The following is a 24,156-nucleotide window of genomic DNA, read 5'->3' as shown; positions in this document are numbered from 1 at the left end:
CTATCTTTTCTCCACTGAATTACCTTTGCCTCTTTATCAGAAATCAATTGGCCATGTATGTGTGGGTCTATTTCTAGATGCCTGTTCTGCTCTACTGATGTTTCTGTCCTTCTTTACACCAGTGTTCTGCCTTCATCATAATCCTGTCAACATTATAGATGCCTGTTCTGCTCTACTGATGTTTCTGTCCTTCTTTACACCAGTGTTCTCCTGCCTTCATCATAATCCTGTCAACATTATAGTAATGTTGGAAATCAGGACCAGATAGTGTAAGTCCACTGACTTTGTTCTTTGAGGCTATACCCCACAAATATCGGTATGTTGTGTTCTAATTTTAGTTCCAAGATGCATTTTCATTTCTCTTTTGACTTCTCCTTTGACCCATGGGTCATCAAGAAATTTCCAAATATTTGAGAGTTTTCCAGAGACCTTTTTGGTTTTGATTCTAGTTTAACTCCATTGTAGTCTGAGGACATACTTTGTACAACTCAAAGCCTTTTAAATCCATCGAGACTTAATTTGTTGCCCATGTGTGATCTATCTTGGTGAACGTTCTGTGTGTGCTTGGAAAGTATTCTGCTGCCCTGAATGATATGTTCCTAAATATCACTTAAGCCAGGTACTGTTGGAAGTGTTGTCCAAGTTTTCTATATCTGTCCTGATTTTGTCTTCTCTGTCATCAATTATAGAGATAGAGGTACTGAAATCTCTGTCACTGTGGATTTGCCCGTTTCTCCTTTCAGTTCTATCAGTTTTTGCTCCCTGTTTTGCTAAGCTGTGTAGTTAGGTGCAGGAGCACGCAGGTGCTAGTGGCATTTTCACCTACAGGCCAACACTTGCAACAAAGCCAAACTCATCAGCCAAGCACCAGCTTAGTGAGGATGTTGGCCTTGTTCTCTGCTTGCTCATGGCCTTCACCTCCCTAGTGTTCCAGGGTGGGCGGGGGGACCTGGGAACCTCCCAGAACTTTGAAAATCAGGCTCTGAGTGGGAGAGAGGAGGAGGGCAGCAGCTGGCTAGGAAAGGCTGGCCTCGGGATTTTGAAGTCTCCCCTGTGTTCTGGGCTCTCCCCACAGCTCCTGGAGAAGTGGATCTTGTCGGAGAAAGAATGGGAGCGGGAGAAAGCGGTGAACCTCTATCTCCATCTCATGAAAATCTATGTCCAAAGCGTCGGCGTCTGCGTGAGTCCCGGAGACCCGCCCCTCTTCCTGCCCCACCCCGCCCAGCCTGCCCCGCTGACACCCAGAGGGAAATGCCAGTCTCTATCCCAGGAGAGGAAACACCTCTGTAATCCAGTTCTGCCCCTGGAGAGACCCTTGGGAAGAGGCTGAGTCACTGGGGAATGTCAAAGGAGACCCAGGGGGAGCTGGCCCTGGGCCTCTGGGGTGTTGAGGGAGGATGGGCAGGGCGTGGTGTGGGTCCGGGTTTTGAGAGGCCTGAGGTTCACACAGGGTGAGGGCCCTCTTTAAGAGACCGAGGCACACGATTATGAATACCACATTGATTAGGAAAGTATTTACTTAGAATGAGAAAATGAATCACTACAAAATGACAAATTTTACAAAGCTTAATACCATCGACATTGCAAAATCTAGAAAAGCAATGAGGGTTTTTGGTGATGGAGCCTCTGACACGGCTCCATAAGACCTCTCTTCCTTCCTTTGTTGGCCTCCTACTCTTCCACTGTCTGGTCTTCAGGAATGGCCTTGGGAGGATGACGGTGGGGTCTTGGGGCCGGTGCACGGTGAGGACAAGGTGGGGCAGGACCCCAGTCCTGGAGCACCGTCCAGGTGTGACCCAAGCCCAACCAAGCGAACCCATGGCCAAGACTAGCGCTAAGTAACCAGGTGCTGCACAGAGTGCTTCCGGGACTCTCCGGCATGAGTCTCACAACACTCAATGGAAGAAGGGACACCATTACTGTTGAGGCAGTGCAAGTGTGGTTAGGAAAGACTTTCCAGACATGCAGCATTTCAGAAGGGAATGCGTTTATTAAGAATGAAAAGCAGAGATTAGGTGGGCCCTGCAAGTGCAGTGGGCTGACGTCCTGACAGACCGGGAAGACTCAACAGTTGTCCTGGGTTAGTAGTCAATTTTTATAGCCTCAAGACAAAGAAAATTCCTGCGGGAAGGTTGGCATTAGGGGGCCATAGAATGACTACCAGGGTGGGCATCTTTGCCTAATTTGGGGTCAGGAAGCCCTGCTCGTGGTGGTCATGGGAACTTTGGCAGTGATTGCAAAGGAGCTCAGTCAGTTTCAGAGGTGACCTTGGTTCTGAGCTCTGCTTCTGTGGCCTTGGTACGAGGCTTGCACTTGTGGCTTTGGAGCAGGACTCAACAGTTGCCATCTCTGAGTAGCAGACAGGAACAAGAGGGCCTAAGTGCCTCCCCAGGTCACAGCTAGGGAGTGGGGAAGCCCAGATTTGAAGGCAGGGCTCAGTTATAGAAACAATGCAGGCACCTAGACCTAGCACCTGGGCCAGGGTCACAGGGCGACATCTTAGCTGCTTAGCCTCCTGGGCCCAAGGGGCGGCGGGGGGAGGGGGGGTGGCCTGGGGACGGAAGCTCGGGCTCAGGCAGATGGTGGCATCCTCTCCCTTCCCAAACAGAGGTGCTTTCAGAGCAGGGTTCACTCTCTTTGGCCCCTGGTTGCACTGCCCTCGGGCATCACCAGGTGAGCTCAGCTGGACAGAGGGTGTGAACTCTGAGGTCTCCCGTCCCTCAGATCCCGCTGAAGCTGGGGCAGTTTGGCAGCCTGGTGGGACTCATTGCACCAGGCACCTGTGACTCACACAGAAAAACCCGCCTGGCCTCCATGGATGTCCTGGCCAGCCTGCTGGATCTTCACGGTATGGGAGGGGTGGTGCGGGTGGGCAGAACTGGGGCTCTCCAGGTGGAGAGGGAGGCCCAATATCAGGGAGTTGGCTGTGGGGCTGTCCTGGGGGTTGGCGGGGATTGTGATCTCTCTGTAGACAAACAAGGGTGACCAGAGGGGGCGGGGGGTTGCAGAGTTCACTGAGAGGTCACGGAAGCTTCTAGAAGGAGAGGCTCATTGTGTCAGCACGACTAGCTGAGGGCACATGAGGGGCCCCACTGGACAGGGTTGCCTCACAGATACTAAGGATGTGGCGGAACTGGCCAGAAACAAGCTCAGAGGGGGAGGCAGTTGGGGGACCTTTAGGGTGGGTTGCCTCTGGCCCGGCAGCTGGCAGAATACCCATCTGAGCTGTGCACAGAGATGGTTCCAGGGGCCAAGGAAGAGAGGTGGGAATGTAGATGTTGGAGAGCATCCAGGCCCAGGGAACCAAGGCAACCCAAGGGGCAGGGAGGTGGGAGAGACGGGTGGGGGCGGGAAAGGGGGCCACCATGATGTGGACCATCGTTCCTGACACTGTATCCCAACAGCAAGCCAGACCTGCTCTTCCTGGGGCGCCTCCAAAGAGCTGGAGCTTGAGAAATGTAAGGAGGACCTGCAGGGCTCAGACATGGAGAAGATTTTCAGTGTATCCTCCAGAATCTCCAAGGTGATGAGCGGGAAGGCTGTGTGGGTGTGGCCTCCGGGTGCCTGGGCCATCTCTGTGGGCGGGGCCGGGCTCCTCCTGGTGGTCTTCCCTGGGTCTTCCATAGACCTTGGTCCAACTCAAGTTATGTGTATTTAAGTGACCTGTGATATGTACAGTCCCCACTCTGGTGCCTGGCACACAGTAGGTGCATCACAGACCCCAGCTGTCTTCTCTTTGTCTGTATCATATGCTACACTGCAGGGGTCCTGGAGAGAACTGAACAAGTGGCCCTGCACACAGGTGTCAGCCCACGGGCAGGCTGACGGCAGCCGGTGACTGCAAGTGTCCAGGGCCGCCCAGACCCTCGGGGCTGCAGAGGGCGAGGCCTCTTCTGCCTCAGGGGCCAGAGGACACTCCCAGGGAAAGCTGCAGGGCTGTAGAGGCAGGACTGGGAGGGTCTGGGGAGAAGCTCCCTGTGCGGGGTTCAGAGGGGTGGCGGAAGGCGATGGGATGAGGGAGGGGTTGGCAAGCATCCTCCAGGCTTTTACACTGAGTGGTCTCCAAGCTGGCCCGTGATTGACAGGGCCAGAGGCTGGGCGAGGAGGGGCAAGGAGGCTCAGGATGGGGGCTGGGCTGGGCTGCGACACAGAGCAGAGCAGGGCAGGCAGGGGAGCCCTTGGGCTTGGTGTCCGACCCAGGAACAGCCTGCTCTGGCTGTAGGTGGCCTGCTTGCAGTTCAATTGCGATGAGGTGGTCTCGCTGGTCCAGAAGCTCTGCGAGAACTTCGGGGCCATGGACCTCCAGCACGACAAGGCCTCTGTCACCTGGATATGCACCTTCCTCCAGATGCGGGTCAAGGAGCTGGAGGACAAGGTGACAGCCTGCGGCCCGGCCCGCCGGGGGCCTGGGGCTGCCTGGTGGATCCAGCCTAGAGGGCCAGGCAGAGGGGCCCAGCCTCGCTTGCTAAGGGCTCCTCACCATCCCCGAGTCCATGATTATAAAAAGGGTAGGAAGTCGGGTTCTGGAAGGGGAAAGAACCTGTTGAAGGAGGCTTGGTCGATGAGTGGACGCTGGGCTGGAGACCTGAGTCTGGCCCTTCTGAAGCGCGGCACCTCCCACATGAAAATGTGATAAAATCTCCGAAGAGACCAGAGGATGCTCTGGAAGGGGCCGAGCTGTGCCCGCCCAGCGTCCACTTGGGCAGGAGGAGGGGTGTGTGGCGGGAGGAGGGCAGGAGCCCCGGGAGGGCCGGGCTGCCCGGTGATGCCCCACCCTGCACCCCCAGGTGGCCGAGATCCTGGGCGCCATCCTGGTGCACCTGCCCATGGTGGACCACCAGGAGGTGCGGCGCCTCCTGATCGAGGGCATCCTCCTGCTGGCCCACTACCACCAGGAGACCGTCCTCACGGCGCTCCTGCGGCAGCCCCTGCCCATGGAGAGGTGGGTTCCCAGGTGCGGGGCCTCTGCCTCCCGTGCCCCCGAGACCGGCCCGACCCACCACCATGGACACGTCCCAGGAGCCTGGGGCCTTGAGCGGTGCCTCGTCTGACCTGTGGCGGGGGAAGGGAGTGGTCAGACCCTCCCACTTGCATCTCTGTGGGTGGTACAGCCTCTGGGAACCTCGGACCTGGAGCCTTGAAGCTCCGGCTCCCTCCTATCAAGCTGGAGTCCGGATCCCACGTCTCACAGGTCCTGGCCGCCCGCTCTGGGCTCTCCTCTTGACAGCCCTCTCCTCCCTGCTGAGTACGGAGCTCCAGGACGGACAGACCACAGGACGTGGTCCCCAGGGCCTGAGCAGGCCTCTGGAGAAGCTCCCTTTCCCCTTTCCAAACAGGGCCCCGAGAGGGAAGTGACCCAGGTGCCTGAGGGGTGAAATGAAAGATCCCCCAGGCTCTCAGGTGGCCTCACAGGGAAGCAGGGCAAGCCTTCCTCTTCGTGTTATCTTGAACTATGCCCAGCCCCCTTGTCTGTGTCACAGCATCGCGCAGGCAGCTGGTAGGAGCTCACCAGTTTGAGGAGTGAGTGTGCTGGGATCGAACTGGTATATACTGGGGAGGGCCCAGAAAGAGGGGGCAGGCATCCCCAGAGCAGCAGAGACCAAGGAGCAAAGGGCAGCCTTGAGGCTTAGTGGAGAGAGACGTGGCAGATGCTGGGAGCAGACGAAAGGAGAGTTTCAAGCACAGATGTCAAACATGTGAGATGCAGGCCTGGCCCCACGTGAGCTGCTCCTCCAAAGGGCAGCCCTTCCCTGGGTCCAGGTAGGAGGTCTGTGCCTTGCAGGTGGCATGCTTTAACAAGGGTTAGCCCCTCTCAGCAGAGAAGGCAATGGCAACCCACTCCAGTACGCTTGCCTGGAAAATCCCATGGACGGAGGAACCTGGTAGACTGTAGTCCATGGGGTCACGAAGAGTCGGACACGAATGTGTGACTTCACTTTCACTTTTCACTTTCATGCATTGGAGAAGGAAATGGCAACCCACTCCAATGTTTTTGCCTGGAGAATCCCAGGGACAGCGGTGCCTGGTGGGCTGCCATCTGTAGGGTCGCACAGAGTTGGACATGACTGAAGTGACTTAGCAGCAGTAGCAGCAGCAGCCCCTCTCAGAGCAGTGCTGGGCTGGGGCCTCTGGCAGGCTGGCTTTCGCTGTATTAGTTAGCTATTCCTGCATAACAAATTGCTTCCAGCTCAGGAGCTTGGAACAGCAACCGGTTATCATCTGGTTTGTGTGGTCAGGAGCTTGGGCGTGGCCAAGCCGGGGCTTTGGCTCAGGGTCTCAGACTCGTCAAGGTGTCAGCCAGTCTGCATTGTTTCCTGGAGCCCAGGGCCACCTTTGAACTCATGTGGCTGTTTCTTGAGTTGATTTTAATGAGCATGCTGTGCCCACCCATCTATTCAGTTCCTGCCATTGGGCCCCTGCCACATTTTTCCCATCCTAGACAAAATTCACTTATCTGCACTTATGTGTTTGGTTTTGTGGCTTTGAATAGGCAGGCTGATCCTGTTGGATTCATGGCTTTAGCCCGTTAGTGCCCACCAGACCCCACGTGCCTGTACCTGTGTGTGTGGAGGCTCGTTAAGTCACTGTCCCTCCCCTTCTCAGCAGGGCTGCAGGCTTGGACTTGGGGTCAGGAAGGCTGCTCCAAGCTGTAGTCTGGCAGCTTCCCTGACCTCCTCGGGCAGCATTTCCTCTTCTGTGGAAATGGAGACGAAGGCTCCTTCCACATAGACATGTTGGGAGGAGGAAGTGATAGGTATCAGCAAGCTGCCTTGTGCTGGCCTGACACAACAAGCACTGGGAGGCTATGACCCGACGTGTCCATGAGGTCATCACACAGTCGGCCCGGTGGAGATTCCAGGTCCCCTAGCAGCAGAGCTGGGCCTTCCGAGAGAGAGAGAGAGAGAGAGAGAGAGAGAGAGAAAGAGAGAGGGCCATGGCTTCCCAGGAGGACCATAGGCAGAGGTGCGGGGCGGGACTCGGCCTCTGGCTGTGCAGCCTTGGTGCCTCGCCCACCTCCCTGAGACCCCGCCTCCAGGGTCCAGCCCCTACTCCAGGGGCTGCCCGAGGGTCTCGGGGGGCTCTGACCTGCCAGGGCACGTGACCCCAAACCCACGTGTCCCCTGTCTCTGGCTAGCCACCTGACAGAGGTGTGGCTGGCTGTGGCCGAGAACGTGCCCTTTGCCCGGACGATGCTCCATGCACTGATGGGCCGGCTGCAGGCGAGATTCATGCCCAGGGCCAACGCCGCCTCCAAGGCCGACATCTGGCGCCTGGCCGCGGTGGACCCTCTGATGGTGAGGCAGGGGGAAGGCCCGCCTTGGGGGCTCAGTGGGACCCCTGCCACCTCCGGCTCTCCTCTCTGCAGACCCTGTGCACCATCCACCTGCTTGTTGAGAGGATGGACTGGGACAACAGGCTCCTGGAGCTCTTCCTGGACCTTGTCTACACGCTCCTCCTGCAGCTGGGCGGCAGCCAGAGCCCAGAGGCCGTGTCGCCCGTCCTAAAGACATGGAGACTCATCCACACGGGGACTCTCCCTGAGGAGGTCAACCTGCAGAGGTGTGCTCGAGGGTGGGAAGGCATGGTGTGGTGAGGCTGTGGGCCTGGGCTGGATGCAGTCACTCGACTGGGGACTTGCCTGGTGGTCCAGTGGCTAAAACTCCAAGGTCCTAGTGTAGAGGGCCCAGGTTCAATCCTTGGTCAGGGAACTAGATCCCATGTGCTGAAACTAAGACCCTCTGAAAGTGAAAGTGTTCATTGCTCAGTAGTGACCAACTCTTTGCAACCCCACAGACTGAATGTAGCCCACCAGATGCCTCCGTCCATGGGCTTCTCCAGGCAAGAATATTGGAGTAGGTAGCCATTCCCTTCTCCAGGGAATGTTCCTGACCCAGGGATTGAACCCAGGTCTCCCACATTGCAGGCGGATTCTCTACTATAAGACCCTGTAGAGCCAAATAAATAAATGTTCTTAAAAAAAAAAAAAGTCACTGGACTACAAGTGTCACCTCCACTGAGAGGCCCTCGTTTTCCCTTCCTGGTGGGGAGGAGAAATTTCTGGAAGCTCAGCTTACCACTCTCTCTCGTGTGGGTCCAGCCCTGTGTGGTTTTCAGAGTTTGCAGACCCACCGTCTCCCACGGCTGCTCTTGGGCCCTGAGCAAGTCTCCCCGCCTGTGTTGGGCACCCCTTCACGGGCCTGGGTGCGGAGCTTACCCAAGAGCTTATCAAAGGCAGGGCAGGTGCTCCCAGTAGCCTCATGCGGCCCCACCTTCTTCCAGGGTCACGATCAGGTCCATGCAGCTCTTGTTCAGGAGACTCAACAGTGAGTCTCTGCTTTGCACCCTGGAGGAGCAGGGCGTGTGGACGCTTCTGGAGAGCAGCTCGACGTTCCTGCAGGGAGTCAGCCAGCTGGCCAGGTGGGTGCCCAGCTCCCCAGGGCTCCATCGTCTGGCTGGAAGGTCTGGGCCTGGTGGCTAAATGCCTCGCTCCCAGGTGTGTTTGGGGTGGGGGGGGGGGGCAGATTGCCATGTCAACCCGCATCCCAGACTCTGAGTGGCAGGAGGGTGCAGGGCAAAAGAAATCTTTTCTTCCAGCCCTTCCTGCTCCAAGGCAAGAAAGCGAGGTCCCAGGTGGGTGAAGTGTGCCCAGGGTCACAAAGGGCTTCTGAGCCAGGCCAGGACGGCAGGACCGGGAGTTCCTTCCTGGGTCTAGACCCTCAATCTGGTCCCCTTTTTATAAAAAGGCAACCTGGGTTCGATCCCTGGGTTGGGAAGATTCCCCTGGAGAAGGGAGCGGCTCCCCACCCCAGTCTTCTTGCCTGGAGAATTCCTTGGACAAAGAAGCTGGGCAGACTACCATCCATGGTGTCACAGAGTTGGACACGACTTGCACTTTCAGTTTTTATAAAGAGAAGGTGGAGGGTCCATACTTCAGTGACCCCCTGACCTGGGAGCCCCACCCCGGGCACCCTGCTGCAGAGCGGCTGTGCCGGACAGGAGCTGAGAAGCCCCTTCGGTGGTGCCGTCCCTGCAGGCTGTGTGTGCAGAGCCCACAGGGCTACTACCGGCAGAGGCTGTCGGAGCTGGCGCTCAGGGGCATGGCCTCAGAAGCTCTGAGCTGCCGCATCAGCAGCACGGCGGTCTGTGTGGAAGTGAGGCCACGGCAGGGGCTGGGCGGGGGTGGGCAGGGATGTGGGGTGGGTGCTGGGCGACCCCCCGGGCTGTCCTGGGGGCTCATCTCAGGGCAGGCACGCAGGCTCTGAGTCCGGGGTTGGAGGGATAGGCGAATGTCCCTCATGCCCTCCTCCATTCATTCATTCCTCAAGCGCATGATTCAGGGCGGGCACCGAGGGGAAAGGGGTTGAGACCTCTTTCTGTGCACAGGACCCCGTCCTGTGCCCTGTAGTACAGCCGCCAAGGGCTGCGTAATGTGGTGTGCACCAGCATCACGGGGCCAGAGGAGGGCTTTCCTGGGAAGGCCAGGCAGAGGGCTCTGAGAGGCGGGCCAGGCTGAGCCAGGCAGGAAGGCCCAAAAGGGAGGTCAGAGCCACTGATGCCCAGCTACCCTTCCTTATGGGGCCCTGAGGGAATTGTCCAGGAAACTTTTGGGGGGAACTCTTGATGGCTGTCTGACACCCAGAGTGTCATCAGAACCAACCATCGCCCTAGGGTGGGGCTGGCAGACTTGTTCTGTAGAAGGTTGAAGAATCAGTTTTCCATTCCAGGGTCACCCATTTGGTATTTAGTTTTCTTCTGGGTCAGGAAGATCTCCTGGAGACGGAAATGGTAACCCACCCCAGTATTCTTGCCTGGAAAATCCCTTGGATGGAGGAGCCTGGTAGGCTACAATCCATGGGGTCACAAAGAGTCGGACACGACTGAGCGACTTCACTTTCTAAGGTTTATAATAGGGCTTCCCTTGTAGCTCAGTCGGTAAAGAATCCACCTGCACTGCAGGAGACCCAGGTTCGATCCCTGGGTCAGGTAGATACCCTGCAGGAGGGCATGGCAACCCACTCCAGTATTCTTGCCTGGAGAATCCCATGGACAGAGGAGCCTGGCAGGCTACAATCCATGGGGTTGCAAGAGTCAGACACGACTTTGTGACTAAACCACCACCACCAAGGTTTATAAAACACACGTGCACCCAGGCATGCCACAGGCCTCCACGTGGTCCCGAGGGCCCAGCGTTTTGGGTGCGAGCCTAGAAGTGACCCTCGGAGGCCCAGGGGAGTGGAATCCATGCATTTTGGGCATTTCTGCTCTGACTCAGTGGGGGTGGCTCTTGCACACCATGGCCGCTCCCATCACGTTAAGGGAAGGAAAAAATGACGAACAGGTGTGTTCCTTTAGATAACACTCAGCTAGGATTTCCCCACGTATTTCAGCATTGGAGCCTCACAGCGACCCCATGAGGCAGGTACTGCTGTTGCCCTTTTTACAGGTGAGGAAGCTGAGGTTCCGAGGGGTCCAGGGACTTGCCAGGGCCCCACAGCTGGCGGCGGAGGAGCCCAGAGGCGATCCTGGGAGGTGGAACTCCGAATCCTCTCCTGTTCCCAGGGACGCCACTCTGGGCATCGAGTCGCATCACCTGTCCCGTTTTGAGGCTGAGGAACAAGAGCCTCTCTCGGGGGTTACTGTGAACAGTTCTCCTTTCCAGTTCATGAGTGACCCGATCCTGCACCAGGAGAAGCTGCTGAAGCGGGCAGTGCTGATGTTGGAGAAAGGCGCAGAGCAGGAGGATGAGGTCCTGCGGGTGCTCTCCCTGCGCGCCCTCGGCAACATGGCCCTCGGCGCCCCAAGGAAGGTCCGCGGGGGCCAAGGCAGGGGTGGGGGTTGGGGGCCCATACTGGCCTGTCCCGGGCAGCCAGGCGGGGGCTGACATCACCGTGCCCCAGGTGAGGCAGTACCGGAAGCTCTTACTGGAGAAGTGCCTGTGTTCCCTGCGGGTGCCGGGCGTGAGCACCAGCGTGACCTCTGAGGGCCTGGAGGTCCTGGCTAAGGTCTTGGTTGAGCTGCGGGAAGGGGACCTGGGGTCCGCCTTCAACGCCATCTCCGAGCAGTGCAGAACCTTCTTTGACAACGTGAGTCCACACTGGCGCCTTACTCAGCCTTGGCCCTCATGGGGGTCCCCACAAATGTCTGCTTGGTAGAAGGTGGCCACTACTCACCCCCTAAAGGAGAGAGGTGCCCTGGAATGAAAAGGGCTGCAGTTCGCACTTGGGTGCTGATGTATCAATTGGCTGATCACGGGAGCTGGTTTAAAAAAAAAAATCTTGTTCTAGGGCCCATGGGACCCTCCTCCCCTGACTTTAATTCCTCTCAGCCAAAAATGCTCTTTGGATACCTGTGAGGTGTGGTGTGGGGACTCTGCTAGGTTGGGGTGGTAGGCGATCAGATCCAGCGCAGCCCCTGTCTAGGCAAGAAAAGATCACAAACACCAGAATACTGCCCAGTCCCCAGAGCCCTGCAGGAGACACTCCATCATGATGGAATGATCCAGAAGGCTCTGCAGGCACCAAGGCATTTAATAAGGTCCACGGCAAACGGCTGGGGTTTTGTTGGGCTTCTTGCTTCCTACGTTTCAGAAATAGCTTGTGTGTTCTGGCTGCAGGAGAGTGAGCTGCTCCGTTTAAAAGCCTTCATCCTCTTCGGGAAGCTGGCACAGGTGGTCAGGATTTCCAAGAAGCATTTCTTCAAGCAGGAAGTAAAGAAAGCCTGGGTCCCCCTCATGCTACATTGCCAGGACCCCTGCTCCGATGTGGCCCAGGTGAGACACACCTGGGCTCTGTGCACAATGCCCAGGCCCCACTGTCCCCACATGGAGCACAAGCTTCGGGGCTGCCACCCTGGCTAGCTGAGGTGTCCCCCACCTCACTCAGTCTTCCCAGGACCCCAGAGGCCACCATCTGCTGGTTCCTCCCACCAGGCTGAGAAAGGGACCAATCAAGACAACCCACAAACTGGCTGATTGAGGAGTCTCAGCTCTGTGAGGGGAAACATGGTGTACTTTCCTTCTTCTCCAGATGCCTTCACCAGCCACCCTTTCTGCTGTCTTTCAGTCACTATGTGGTGTCCCATCCTGTGACCACATAGACTGCAGCATGCCAGGCGTTCCTAGCCTTCACTGTCTCCCGGAGTTTGCTCAGACTCACATCCACTGAGTCGATGCTGCCATTCAACCATCTCATCCTCTGTCACCCCCTTCTCCTCCTGTCCTCAGTCTTTCCTGGCATCAGAGTCTTTTCCAATGAGTCAGTCTTCACATCAGGTGGCCAAAATATTGGAGCTTCAGCTTCAGCATCAGTCTATCCAGTGAATATTCAGGGTTGATTTCCTCCTTTAGGATTGACTGCTTTGATCTCTGTGCAGTCCAAGGGACTTTCAAGGGTCTTCCCCTGGACCACACTTTGAAAGCATCAATTCTTCTTCACTCAGCCTTCTTTATGGTCCAACTTTCCCATTCATACAAGACTGCTGGAAAAACCATAGTTTTGATTATACAGACCTTTGTTGGCAAAGCGATTTGTCTCTGCTTTTTAATATGCTGTTTAGGTTTGTCATAGCTTTTCTTCCAAGGAGTAGGCATCTTGTAATTTCATGGCTGCAGTCATCGTCTGTAGTGATTTTGGAACTCAAGAAAATAAAACCGGGCACTGTTTCTACTTTTCCCACATCTATTTGCCATGAAGTGATGGGAACAGATGCCATGATCTTAGTTTTTTGAATGCTAAGTTTTAAGACAGAGTTTTCACTCTTCTCTTTCACCCTCATTGAGTGGCTCTTTAGTTCCTCTTCACTTTCTGCCAATAAAGTGATATCATCTGCATATCTGAGGTTGTTGATATTTCTCCTAGCAATCTTGATTCCAGTTTGTGATTCATCCATCCCAGCATTCCACATGATGTACTCTGCATATAAGTAATTTAACAGGGTGACAATAAACAGCCTTGACGCACTCCTTTCCCAATTTTGAACCAGTCTATAGTTCCATATCTGGTTCTGTTGCTTCTTGATCTGCATACAAGTTTCTCAGGAGACAGGTAAGATGGTCTGGTATTCCCATCTCTTTAAGAATTTTCCACAGTTTGTTGTGATCCATACAGTCAAAGGCTTCCCACGTGGCTCAGACAGTAAAGAACCTGCCTTCAATGCAGGAGACTCATGACAGTCCCTGGATTGAGAAGATCCCCTGGAGAAGGGAATGGCTACCCTCTCTAGAATTCTTGCCTGGAGCATTCCATGGACAGAGGAGCCTGGCGGGCTACAGGCCATGGGGTCTCAAAGAGTCGGACACGACTGAAGCAATTAACACTTTCATTATCCTCACTACCTCTATCAAAAAGTTCACAGTCCTTTCATGTTTTAACAGCAACTGACCTGGAGTCAGGGCTTCAGGGAAGAAAGTGACTGCCTACCCCCAAAGGGGATGAGAGGCCTTAATGAAGGAGCCACAAAGAGGAGAGGCCAGCATGGCACGGGGCCCCCTTGGTGGCTGTTGCCCCTCCTTCTCCTGGGGGAGCAGACACCCCAAGCTCCTTCCCTGCTGTCCATTCCAGCACCTTCCTGTGGCCCGACCCCATCAGAGGCCAGAGACCAGTGGCCTGGTTACTGCAGGGGATGGGGCGAGGGAGATCCGGGGAGAGGGGATCTGGGGCAGGGGGGGTTTGCAGCCAGGCGCCCAAACTCCAGGCTCCTGGAGGTGGTAGGTCCTGGCAGGGCTGCTGAGGGCACCCAGTGCTGGCTAATGGCTGAGGGGGCACTGGGGATGCATCTGCACTCATGGGGCTTCTCAGTAAATGTGCCCAAGGTGTCACATGGGCCAGGAGGGCTTGGGTCCCAGGCAGCCCCCTGGGGCTCATCAGCCCACCCTTCTTTGGCTCCCTGAGGCCTTTGGGGGCTGCCCCCTAGCTTACTGATGGATTGCCAGCCACCGGGGCCGCCTGACGCCTCTCCTGCCTTCCTGTCCTGTGTCCTCCAGGCCTGTGTGGCCACCATGTTCCAGTGTGTGCACTTCTGGGGCTGGAAGGCACTGGAGAGCTCCGTGGACCACGGTGATGCCACTGCCCCCAAGGAGATGACCAGTTTCCAGATGACCCTGTGCTCCGTCCTGGTGAGGAAGCTGAGGCAGGGGACAGCCCCAGGGGCTCAGGGCTTCATCCTGTGAGCCTGCTAGACATGAGGTGTTGAGACCAGCTCTGTCCGACAGAAAGGGAATGCTAACCACACACCCATCTTTAAGATTTCTGTTGAAAAAAAGTGAAAAGAGGTGAAACCAAATTTAATCATAGATTTTATTTAACCCAGTAGTTCCAAATCATTGCCATTTCAACATGCAATCAGTAGACAATTATTAATGTAATAGTTTACTTCTTTGGGATAATGTCTCCAGTATCCAGGAGGCACTTTGCACTTAATTCATACTAGCCACGTTGGATGAAATTATCGAATCCGTGGACATGAGTCTGAGCAAACTCCGGGAGATAGTGAAGGACAGGGAAGCCTGGCGCGCTGCAGTCCATGGGGTCCCAGGGAGTCGGACACAACTGAGCGACTGAGCAACAGCAAGCCACGTTTGAGGTGCTCAGGGACCATGTGTGGCCAGTGACTACCCTATCGGACAGTGCAGGTTGTGGGTGAGTGTGGTCTCTCTGGGCTGGAGAAGAGTAACAGAAACCTGAAGGTCCTGAGGTTGCCTACATGCTACTCTGCTGTGTGACTCTGAGATGAGCACTTGCCCTCTCTGGGCAGACCCTGCAGCATCAGACGGATGGGCATCTGTGAGCAGATGACCGCCGTCTGTGAGCAGCCAGCCTGCTGGAGCTCCTCTTCCATGGCACTGGGTGTCACTTGTGTTTTGCAGACTCAGAAGAAGCCTGCCGTTCTCTACAACTTCTTGCTACAAACAATGACCTATGTTAAAAGCAACTTGTCAAGGATCAGAATCGCTGCATGTAACCTGGCAGGTGAGCAGGCAGGTCTCCTGATGCAGGAGGGACCCTGAAGACCATCTGGTCAGACCCAGGTCTGGAGTGGGGACAGGTGTTGGGAGTCAGGCTCGGGCAGAAGTTCCCCGTGTGTGTCCCATGGCGCTTCATACCTGCCCGATGCTGAACTAGACGTCCCGAACTAAACCCTTAACAGAAACTCTCATCAGGAGAAACCAAATCTCTCGCTGACCTAATATTCATGTGATGGGCATTTCTGACTGTCATTTTAGGAATCATTATGAAGCAGATGTCTGCGCATTACTTGAGAAAGCTGGATTTTCCAGCATTACGGAATTGTAAGTAGTGGAGATTCAAGTGTGAGTCAAAATGAGTCCACCCTGCTCATTTGGGAGCTTAGTGAAACCACCGGAGGGGAGAGTCAGCTGACCCTGGTTGTATTTGGGGTGTGGGGCAGGGGTGGCCAGGGCACAGAGAGGTGGATGAACCTGCGGGGGGCTTTCTAGGAAGACAGCTCTGATGGTTCCCTGTGCTTTCTGCCTGCTCCCCATAGCAGCTGGGGTCTGGGGGTCATCTTCCTGTCCCTGTTGATGTGATGGAAGACCCCAGGAATGGGAGATGCGTGTGGAGACACGACTGCACCTGCCATCTTCCGAATTCACACTGGGGCAGGGATGAAGTTCTAAGCCCTGTGAGCCCCTCGCCCCGCAGTCAGCTCTCATCAGGATGCACCACCCAGGGTGGGCGGAGGATGAGGGCCTGGCTGCAGGGGTCCCCATCCTCCTCGCACACTCACTCTCAGCTCTCCAGGAGCTACAGCTGGACTCAGATCCTGGCGTTGGGAGGGCAGCTCTGGAGACGCTCAACATCTTGGATACCTGCAGTCAGCAGCAGCTTTTGGCTTCACCTGAAGGAATCTCCTAGGTGGTCCAAGTGCAAAACGTACCTGCCCTTCTCCTGGGGGCCAAACCCCACTGCACCACCACAAACCACTTTTAATTCCGTTTGTAAGAAAAAGTATTGTACTTAAATAATCAGTGCCCCTTTCTTTCCTCCCCTTGAAATAAGCCTCCCTTGCTATTTGGAGAGCAGATTCCTGACTGCAAGGAGATGATGCCCCAGAGCTGAGACAGTAATAGTTTACCTTTGGGATAATGAGGTGAAGGGAAATTCCAGTCCTAGCGGGGATTAGATTCCTGTGTCCCCTGAGTGTGTGTGTGTGTGAGTGTGTGTGTGTGTGTGTGAGTGTGTGTGAGTGTGTGTGAGTGTGTGTGTGTGTGAGGCCAGCGGATCTGGGGTCCCCTTTGTGTCTTCACTGCATTTCAGTTCCTCCCGAGTAGATGGTGTGTGTCCACTGCCAGGCTCTGTGCTGGGGCCCCAGGGGAGCCCAGCTGCTGTCCAGCCCTGCTTCCAGGAGCCCCGCTCTTAAAGAAAAGGAGACATCTCCCAGCGCCCATGATGCACCCAGGGTGAGGGAGGGCGGCCACCAGTGGGGGCAGTGCTGGTGCCCGTCCGCAGGGTGTAACTCAGGGGGCTTCAGGGAGGAAGTGACACCACACCGTCCACCCTTGTCTCTTTCATATCAGGGTCCACTGGGCCAGGATGGGAAGGGACCCAGCAAGGCCTGGAGCAGAACCCATCAAGGGCCAAAGGGAGGAGTTATCTTCAAGTCCAAGAAACAGGCAGGGGGAGAAGGGCAGGGAAACTCTTCCTACACTCACGCTGCCAGCGGGACAGTCTCGGGTTGTCCCCAGAGCAGATGGAGGTGGGATTTCCAAACCAGTCCCACTGTAACAGCCCAAGGCAGTCACCACCCTGGGCCCATGGGTGGGAGGATTGCAAAGCAGTCCAGAAAACCAACCTGCACCGGAGGCTTCCCGGGAGACTGGTGTCACACTCTTGGTGGTGCCCATGGAACAGACAGTGGAGTTACTTCCTGCCGAGTGATGAAGATGGTGGCTGCTGGAAGACTCAAGTCCCAGTGACACAGCCGGAAAGGATGTGCCCTTCACTATAGGCCCGGGGGAAGCCGTACGATTGCACAGCCAAGTCTCTGATCAATTCCGTTCACACCTGTGCAAAACATCTCCAGATGGTTTACAGACCTAAACTCAGAAAGCAAAAATTTAAGACAATATAGTCATTTTGATCCTGAGACTAGGGTAGGATGTCCTTTAAGAGTAATAAGAGAAACCAGTTAAAAATAAAGGATTAACTTTTGTAAGTTAAAATATATCTTCTGGGACTTCACTGGTGGTCCAGTGATTAAAATTCCATGCTTCCACTGCAGGGAGCTTAGGTTCTGTCCCTGGTTAGGGAACTAAGAGCCTTATGCCATGCAGTGCAATAAAAAAAAAAGAAAATTTCTTGAATAAAAATGAAAATACAACATGTCAACATAAAATTAAAAATAAATTTATCTTCTGTACAATAAAATATTGTATAGTTAAGTCACAGATGGAAGAAGTTACTTGCAATTGACATAAAACTAGGTTGGTTCATGTAAGCAGATTGGCAAACAGAATATGCCCAAATCAGTAATACAGCAAATTAAAAAAACAGTGTCACAAGAGGATGCTTGAAAAGCCAATAGGAGACTGGTTTGGGAAGTAACTGGGCTTGAATGAGGTCATGAGGGTGGGGCCCCTTTATAAAAGACACTAGGTAGCTCCTCCTCTCTCCACGTGACATGAGAAGGAAGCCACCTGCAGGCCAGGAAGTGGGTCCTCGCAGAGCCCAACTGTGCTGGCTCCTGGATCTCAGCCTTCATCTCCAGAAGCAAAGTTCTGTTGTTTAAGTACCCCGTCTCTGGTGCTTTGTTATGGCAGCAAAGCTGGCTAAAACACTCAGGTGACGTTGCAGTGTAAAGCTGTGGGTGGAAAGGGAACATCCATACAGGGAGAGCGTCACCTCAGGTAGGGGGATGGGAAGGAAAGGTGTGCAACTTAATCTTTAATAACTTAAAAAACCATTACACACAGCAATGTATTAACAACCATTTATTCCGGATGTTGGTACATGGGTTTTGTCACTGCATTGTGAATATTTGCAATATTTTATTTAAAAGTTATTGTCCATTAAGTAAACTAAAAAGGTTTTGCACAACGAAGGAAACTATAAACAAGAGGAAAAAATAACCTTCAGAATGGGAGAAAATAATAGCAAACAAAAGAACTGACGAAGGATTAACCTCCAAAATATACAAGCAGCTACTTCAGTGCAATACCAGGAAAACAACTCAATCAAAAAGTGGGCAGAGGACCTAAACAGACATTTCTCCAAAGAAGACCCATTAATGACTAATAAACACATGAAAAGATGCTCAACACAGCTCATTATTAGAGAAATGCAAATTAAAACTAATGAGGTATCACCACACTCAGGTCGCAATCAGTTCAGTTCAGTTCAGTCGCTCAGTCGTGTCCAACTCTTTGCGACCCCATGAATCGCAGCATGCCAGGCCTCCCTGTCCATCACTAACTCCCGGAGTTCACTCAGACTCACATCCATCGAGTCAGTGATGCCATCCAGCCATCTCATCCTCTGTCGTCCCCTTCTTCTGCCCCCAATCCCTCCCAGCATCAGAGTCCTTTCCAATGAGTCAACTCTTCACATGAGGTGGCCAAAGTACTGGAGTTTCAGCTTCAGCATCATTCCTTCCAAAGAAATCCCAGGACTGATCTCCTTCAGAATGGACTGGTTGGATCTCCTTGCAGTCCATGGGACTCTCAAGAGTCTTCTCCAACACCATAGCTCAAAAGCATCAATTCTTCGGCGCTCAGCCTTCTTCACAGTCCAACTCTCACATCCATACATGACCACAGGAAAAACCATAGCCTTGACTAGATGGACCTTAGTCAGCAAAGTAATGTCTCTGCTTTTGAATATGCTATCTAGGTTGGTCATAACTTTTCTTCCAAGGAGTAAGCGTCTTTTAATTTCATGGCTGCAGCCACCATCTGCAGTGATTTTGGAGCCCCCCAAAATAAAGTCTGACACTGTTTCTACTGTTTCCCCATCTATTTCCCATGAAGTGATGGGACCAGATGCCATGATCTTCATTTTCTGAATGTTGAGCTTTAAGCCAACTTTTCACTCTCCTCTTTCACTTTCATCAAGAGGCTTTTTAGGGGAAGGAGTGGGCAGAATGAACTGAGAGAGCAGCATTGAAACCCACACATTACCATAGATGGCCAGTGAAAATGTGCTGCGTGACATAGCTCAAATCCAACATTCTGTGACAACATAGAGGGGGTGGGACGGGGTAGGTGGTGGAAGGGAGGTTCAAGAGGGAGGGGACATACATATTCTTATGGCTGATTTCATGTTAATATAAGGCAGGAAACAGCACAGTATTGTAAAGCAAGTATCCGCCAATTAAAAATAAATTTTAACTGTCTGTATCTTAAGATGATCTAGATGAGAAACTGTCTTCACAACTGAAAAAATCAAATCAAGAATTAAAACTTAAATGTTGAGACATCTCTGGTGGTCCAGCAGCTAAGACTCTATGCTCCTGATGCAGGGGGCTGGGGTCAGGGAACTAGATCCTACATACCACAAGGAAGACTGAAGACCCCACATGCTGCAGCTAAGAACAGGTGCAGCCAAATAATTACATAAATATTTTAAAAGGGATATTTGCATTTATTATTTTTTTAAAATGCTACATGTATCCAAAAAGTAAACAAAATTAAAGGGTATGCAAGTTAAAAAAGACAACAACAACCAATAAGTCACTGTGATACTCTATTATAAACAGCTCCAATAAAACTCATGAGATATCACAGATGTTAAGTGGCTGCAGGTGTTTTGGGGCCATCACAGGACTGTTTATGTTTTCATCTAAAAATATTAAGCTGTTTGGAATTACTTTTATGGGTGAGTTGAACGGTGATTCAATTTGCTACCTCCTAATATTGGAAGGTCTGATGCTGAAGCCAAAGCTCCGTTACTTTGGCCACCTGATACAAAGAGCCAAGTCATTGGAAAAGACCTTGATACTGGAGAAAGATTGAAAGCAAGAGAAGTGGGTGGCAGAGGATGAGATGGTTAGATAGCATCACCGACTCAATGGATATGAATTTGAGCAAACTCTGGGAGACAGTATTCTGGCCTGGAGAATTCTATGGACTGTATAGACCATGGGGTCACAAAGAGTTGGACTGAGTGACGTTCACTGGGAGACAGCGGAAGACAGGGAAGGCTGCCGTGCTGCAGTCCATTGGGTTGCAAAGAGTTGGGCATGACCTAACGGACTGAATAACACTAACAAATATGGAAGATGCCAAGTCCTGCTGGCCTGAATTTAAAAGGCTAAGCAGCTAGACTTTCTTTCTAGGGCTTAAACCTAGGTTTCAGAGCAAACAACTTCTCTAAATGAATAGGAAACATAAAGCAGGATTTCTGGTCATGTCTAAATTTAACAAAGAAAATATGAGAAAAATAGGCCTGTAAAGGATAACGTTTAAATTTTAATTGTGCAACTTTATTCAAATAATTTCCAAAAATCCAGAGTCACGTCAATGGAACCAATTTCATTGAAATTTGCTTTGAAGGGCAGATAAGTGAAGCAAGTTCTTGGACTTTCTTAAGAATTAAAAAATACACAAAAATCAGTTAGTGCAAAGAAGGAATACTCCAAAATAACTTGGCAGTAGATTTTCAGCTTTGAGTTTTTCTGACTCGAAATCATTTGTCTCTTCCATCCTGAAAGATGCGTCATTCTTTCCTCTGGAGGGGGGGAAGAAAATTCAGTACAATTTCACTAGAGTTCCCATGCCAGCCCCCCAAAGCTTAACTGTGATTTATTTGTGTTAGTCATTCAGTCGTGTCCAACTTTGCAAACCATGGAACCCACCAGGCTCCTTTTCCCATGGGATTCTCCAGACAAGAATCCTGGAATGGGTAGCTATTCTCTTTTCCAGGGGAAGATATATTTACTCCATTGACTATGCATGAATATTTGAGTCATTATAAATACCCTAAGGAATGTAAAGAAACAATAGTGACAGTAGTTCCTCAAGCAGGCAACGCAAACTGGTGGTTAAGACCATGGGCTTTCAAATTCTGGCCCAGCCATGCATGCCTGTATGGACTCAGGAGTTAACGCTGCATTTCCTTGGGGACTTCCTTGGCGGCCAATGGCCAAGACCCCACACTCCCAATGCTGGGGACCCAGTTCAATCCCTGGTGGGAGGGCTTAGACCCTATGTGCCACAACTAAGAACTCCCATGCTGGAAATAAGATCCGGCACAGCTGGCGTGCACACACACACACACACACACACACACACACACACACACACAACTGTGCCTCAATCAAGAACTCCCAGGCTGCAAATAAGACCTGGCACAGCTGGAATACACACACACACACACACACACAACTGTGCCTCAACTAAGAACTCCCATGCTGCAAAGAAGACCCAACACAGCTAGAACACACACACATACACACACACACTGTGCCACAACTAAGAACTCCCATGCTGACTGTCCAGGATCTCATGAGCTCTGGGTCTGTCTGGCTTCTCAGAAGTGACTTTGTGTTTAATTTCCCGAGGCCCATCATGCCCAACATAGTGTTTGTTGGTGGGATCAACTGCGCTAGCAAAAAGCCACTCTCTCAGGTGTGTATTGGAGTGGGGACTTTATACACCTGTATTCTAGCAAGAACTTAGAGTGAATGAACTTGTCATGGGTCTGCTGAGACAGCCTCATGGATGAAAGGAGCTGGCACCTCCCGTTGGACAGAATCTACCTAATCAAAGGGTTCAAGTGGGGCTTCAAGAAGGAAGGTGTGAAAAGGGGTCAACACAGCCCGGCGCATGGAGGTTAGGCTCACAGCTCAGGAAGATTTGGTCCTTTTCCTCAATAAATATATAATATTTCATGGAGAATATTAAGTAGAGAGTCCCCTAGACTGCAAGGAGATCCAACCAGTCCATTCTAAAGGAAATCAGTCCTATATATTCAGTGGAAGGACTGACGCTGAAGCTGAAGCTCCAATCCTTTGACCTCCTGATGCAAAGAGCCGACTCACTGGAAAAGACCTGATGCTGGGAAAGATTGAAGGTGGGAGGAGAAGGGGACGACAGAGGATGAGATGGATGGATGGCATCACCGACTCAATGGACACGAATTTAAGCAAGCTAAGTACTGGAGTTTCAACTTCAGCATCAGTCTTTCCAAAGAATATTCAGGACTGATTTCCTTTAGGATGGACTGGTTGGATCTCCTTGCTGTTCAAGGGTAATAAATACCACATGAGAACAGACAGAAGATATTCTCCAAAAAAAGAAATACAAATGGCTCATAGGCTTGGGAAAAAAGCAGCCTTTAATAATAACGTTACTGACTAGGGTTTTGCTTCCCCAATCAAGAGAAACTGACTAGAGGCCAGACAAGAAACTCAAGCAAGGCTTGCAGGGTGGGCAGTGGAAACAGACAACTGCTTGCCTTGCTGGCTCTCAGCTACAGGGATAGCTTATCCCTCATATGAGGCAAGGGTAGGGGTGTCCTGCCCACCTCTTAGGCAGTGCTGTGTGCAGGGGGCATTCGCAGTACCTACTTTTACTCCCAATGCTGCTTTGCGTGGTGGCTCAGATGGTAAAGAATCTGCCTGCAACACAGGAGACTCAGGTTCGATCCCTGGGTCAGGAAGATCCCATGGAGAAGGGAATGGCTACCCATTCCAGTATTCTTGTTCCAAGAATTCCAAAGACAGAGGAGCCTGGCTCAGACATGACTGAGCAACCAACACTTCCACTTCACTTTCCCTGCTTTCGTTCCAGGCTCTTCAAAAGTGGCAGTTAGGGTGTTTTGTTGTTTTGTTGTTTTTTTTTTTTTGCACCTTTTGGGCCAGAATTTGCCACAACTGCTGTATGCAGGCAGTCATTTTTGGTTCCATACAATTTCTTTGCATTTGGTTGCTCAGAGAAGAGGCGTGTCCAAGTGTAAGCCTTGCTACGCTGCAGCAAGGGTCCCCGGGCCCAGCCTGTCTCTATCATAATAATAATAAAAGCAAATGTAAAACAAAATTCCACATTTGCCTATCAAACTGATACTGTCTTTTTTTCAAGATTATACTTTAGACTGAAGAAGGTGAGATCCTGGCGCTCTCAACACTGACCGAACCTCTCTGGACACAGTTTGGGACTATCTCAAACCATTTACCGGCAGGAACCATGCATCGGTGCCCCACCCAGATCCCTGTGTTCTTATATCTTAGTGCATAGGGCCTGATCTCCAACACGGCATCTGCATTTCTCTCCCGTGGGTTCTCTCTGGATTTTAAAGCCCTCTTACCTGCCCTTGTGGACCCCCGGAAGTACAGGGAAATGAATACCACCTGGGGGCAGCCAATCACCAACAGCAACAAGTGCTGGAATCCCCAGGGGCCTTCTGCCTCCAGGGGGGTAAATCCACCAAGTTTTCTGCACTGGCTGCCCGCGGCAAGCAGCAGGATTGAGCTCCAGCTGCCCACAGAGAGCTGCCTTCTTGGTGGTCATCACTGCCCACCCTCCTCCCCACTCCTCTTCAGGATTTCCTTCCCTTTGCAAATAAACTGCTTGCCCATGAGTCCTCACACGAATGGAGCCAAACAAACAACCATTGATCTGTTGGAAGGCCCTTTCCCATGGAAACAGTCATGGATATGTATGTACAAAGACTCAGCTACTGGAATATTTAGTGATGTCTTTTTAACAAAGGAAAATAAAAGTGAATACACCTGGAAGTTGTGGTTATATAAATCCTGGTATATTCATGCAATAGAATATTCCTTGGCCACTTAAAACAAATTAAATGTTATACAAAGACCTGGAGAGAGCATTCACAATAGGGTAAAGTGAAGGAAGAATGTGTTTTCTAAATTCTTCCTTCAATATACCAAATATGGTATATTCACAGTATTTTATAACTCCACATATTTGCCAAAATAATAAGTGTGGTTATTTTGGCAAACATTAGGGAACATGAGTAATGGTGACTTTAATTTCCTTGCACGTGTGTGTGTACACCTTTTTCAAATTTTCTGTCAGAATCATGTATTACTTTTGTAGTTAGAACATGTAGTTTAATAATAAATAAATGCAACACCCAGAGACAGAACACCTAACAAATATAATTAACATAAATTTATTAATGTATTTTTAGTTATCACATCAGAAAAAATATACTTTCCAGTCACTATAATTTAGGCCTC

General features: G+C 52.1%; 1 protein-coding gene across 1 annotated transcript in view; it reads left to right on the top strand.

Moving 5' to 3' along the window:
• MROH2A (maestro heat like repeat family member 2A) overlaps window positions 1-15,872 on the top strand; it is a 59,262-nt gene extending 43,390 nt beyond the window's left edge. The window contains exons 27-42 of the mRNA XM_052637597.1: window positions 1,076-1,180; window positions 2,725-2,848; window positions 3,405-3,523; window positions 4,223-4,375; window positions 4,788-4,942; window positions 7,136-7,295; window positions 7,367-7,560; window positions 8,281-8,418; window positions 9,035-9,152; window positions 10,661-10,807; window positions 10,899-11,084; window positions 11,615-11,770; window positions 13,982-14,113; window positions 14,864-14,966; window positions 15,221-15,286; window positions 15,751-15,872. Coding sequence (XP_052493557.1) covers window positions 1,076-1,180; window positions 2,725-2,848; window positions 3,405-3,523; window positions 4,223-4,375; window positions 4,788-4,942; window positions 7,136-7,295; window positions 7,367-7,560; window positions 8,281-8,418; window positions 9,035-9,152; window positions 10,661-10,807; window positions 10,899-11,084; window positions 11,615-11,770; window positions 13,982-14,113; window positions 14,864-14,966; window positions 15,221-15,286; window positions 15,751-15,872 — 2,178 coding nt within the window. The remainder of the gene's footprint in view (window positions 1-1,075; window positions 1,181-2,724; window positions 2,849-3,404; window positions 3,524-4,222; window positions 4,376-4,787; window positions 4,943-7,135; window positions 7,296-7,366; window positions 7,561-8,280; window positions 8,419-9,034; window positions 9,153-10,660; window positions 10,808-10,898; window positions 11,085-11,614; window positions 11,771-13,981; window positions 14,114-14,863; window positions 14,967-15,220; window positions 15,287-15,750) is intronic.
• Window positions 15,873-24,156: the final 8,284 nt, after the last annotated feature.

Source organism: Budorcas taxicolor, chromosome 3 (assembly GCF_023091745.1).
Source record: "Budorcas taxicolor isolate Tak-1 chromosome 3, Takin1.1, whole genome shotgun sequence".
In the NCBI taxonomy this organism is placed as follows: Eukaryota; Metazoa; Chordata; class Mammalia; order Artiodactyla; family Bovidae; genus Budorcas; species Budorcas taxicolor.
Note: the sequence above shows the minus strand (reverse complement) of the source record. Positions and strands in the feature narration are given on the sequence as shown.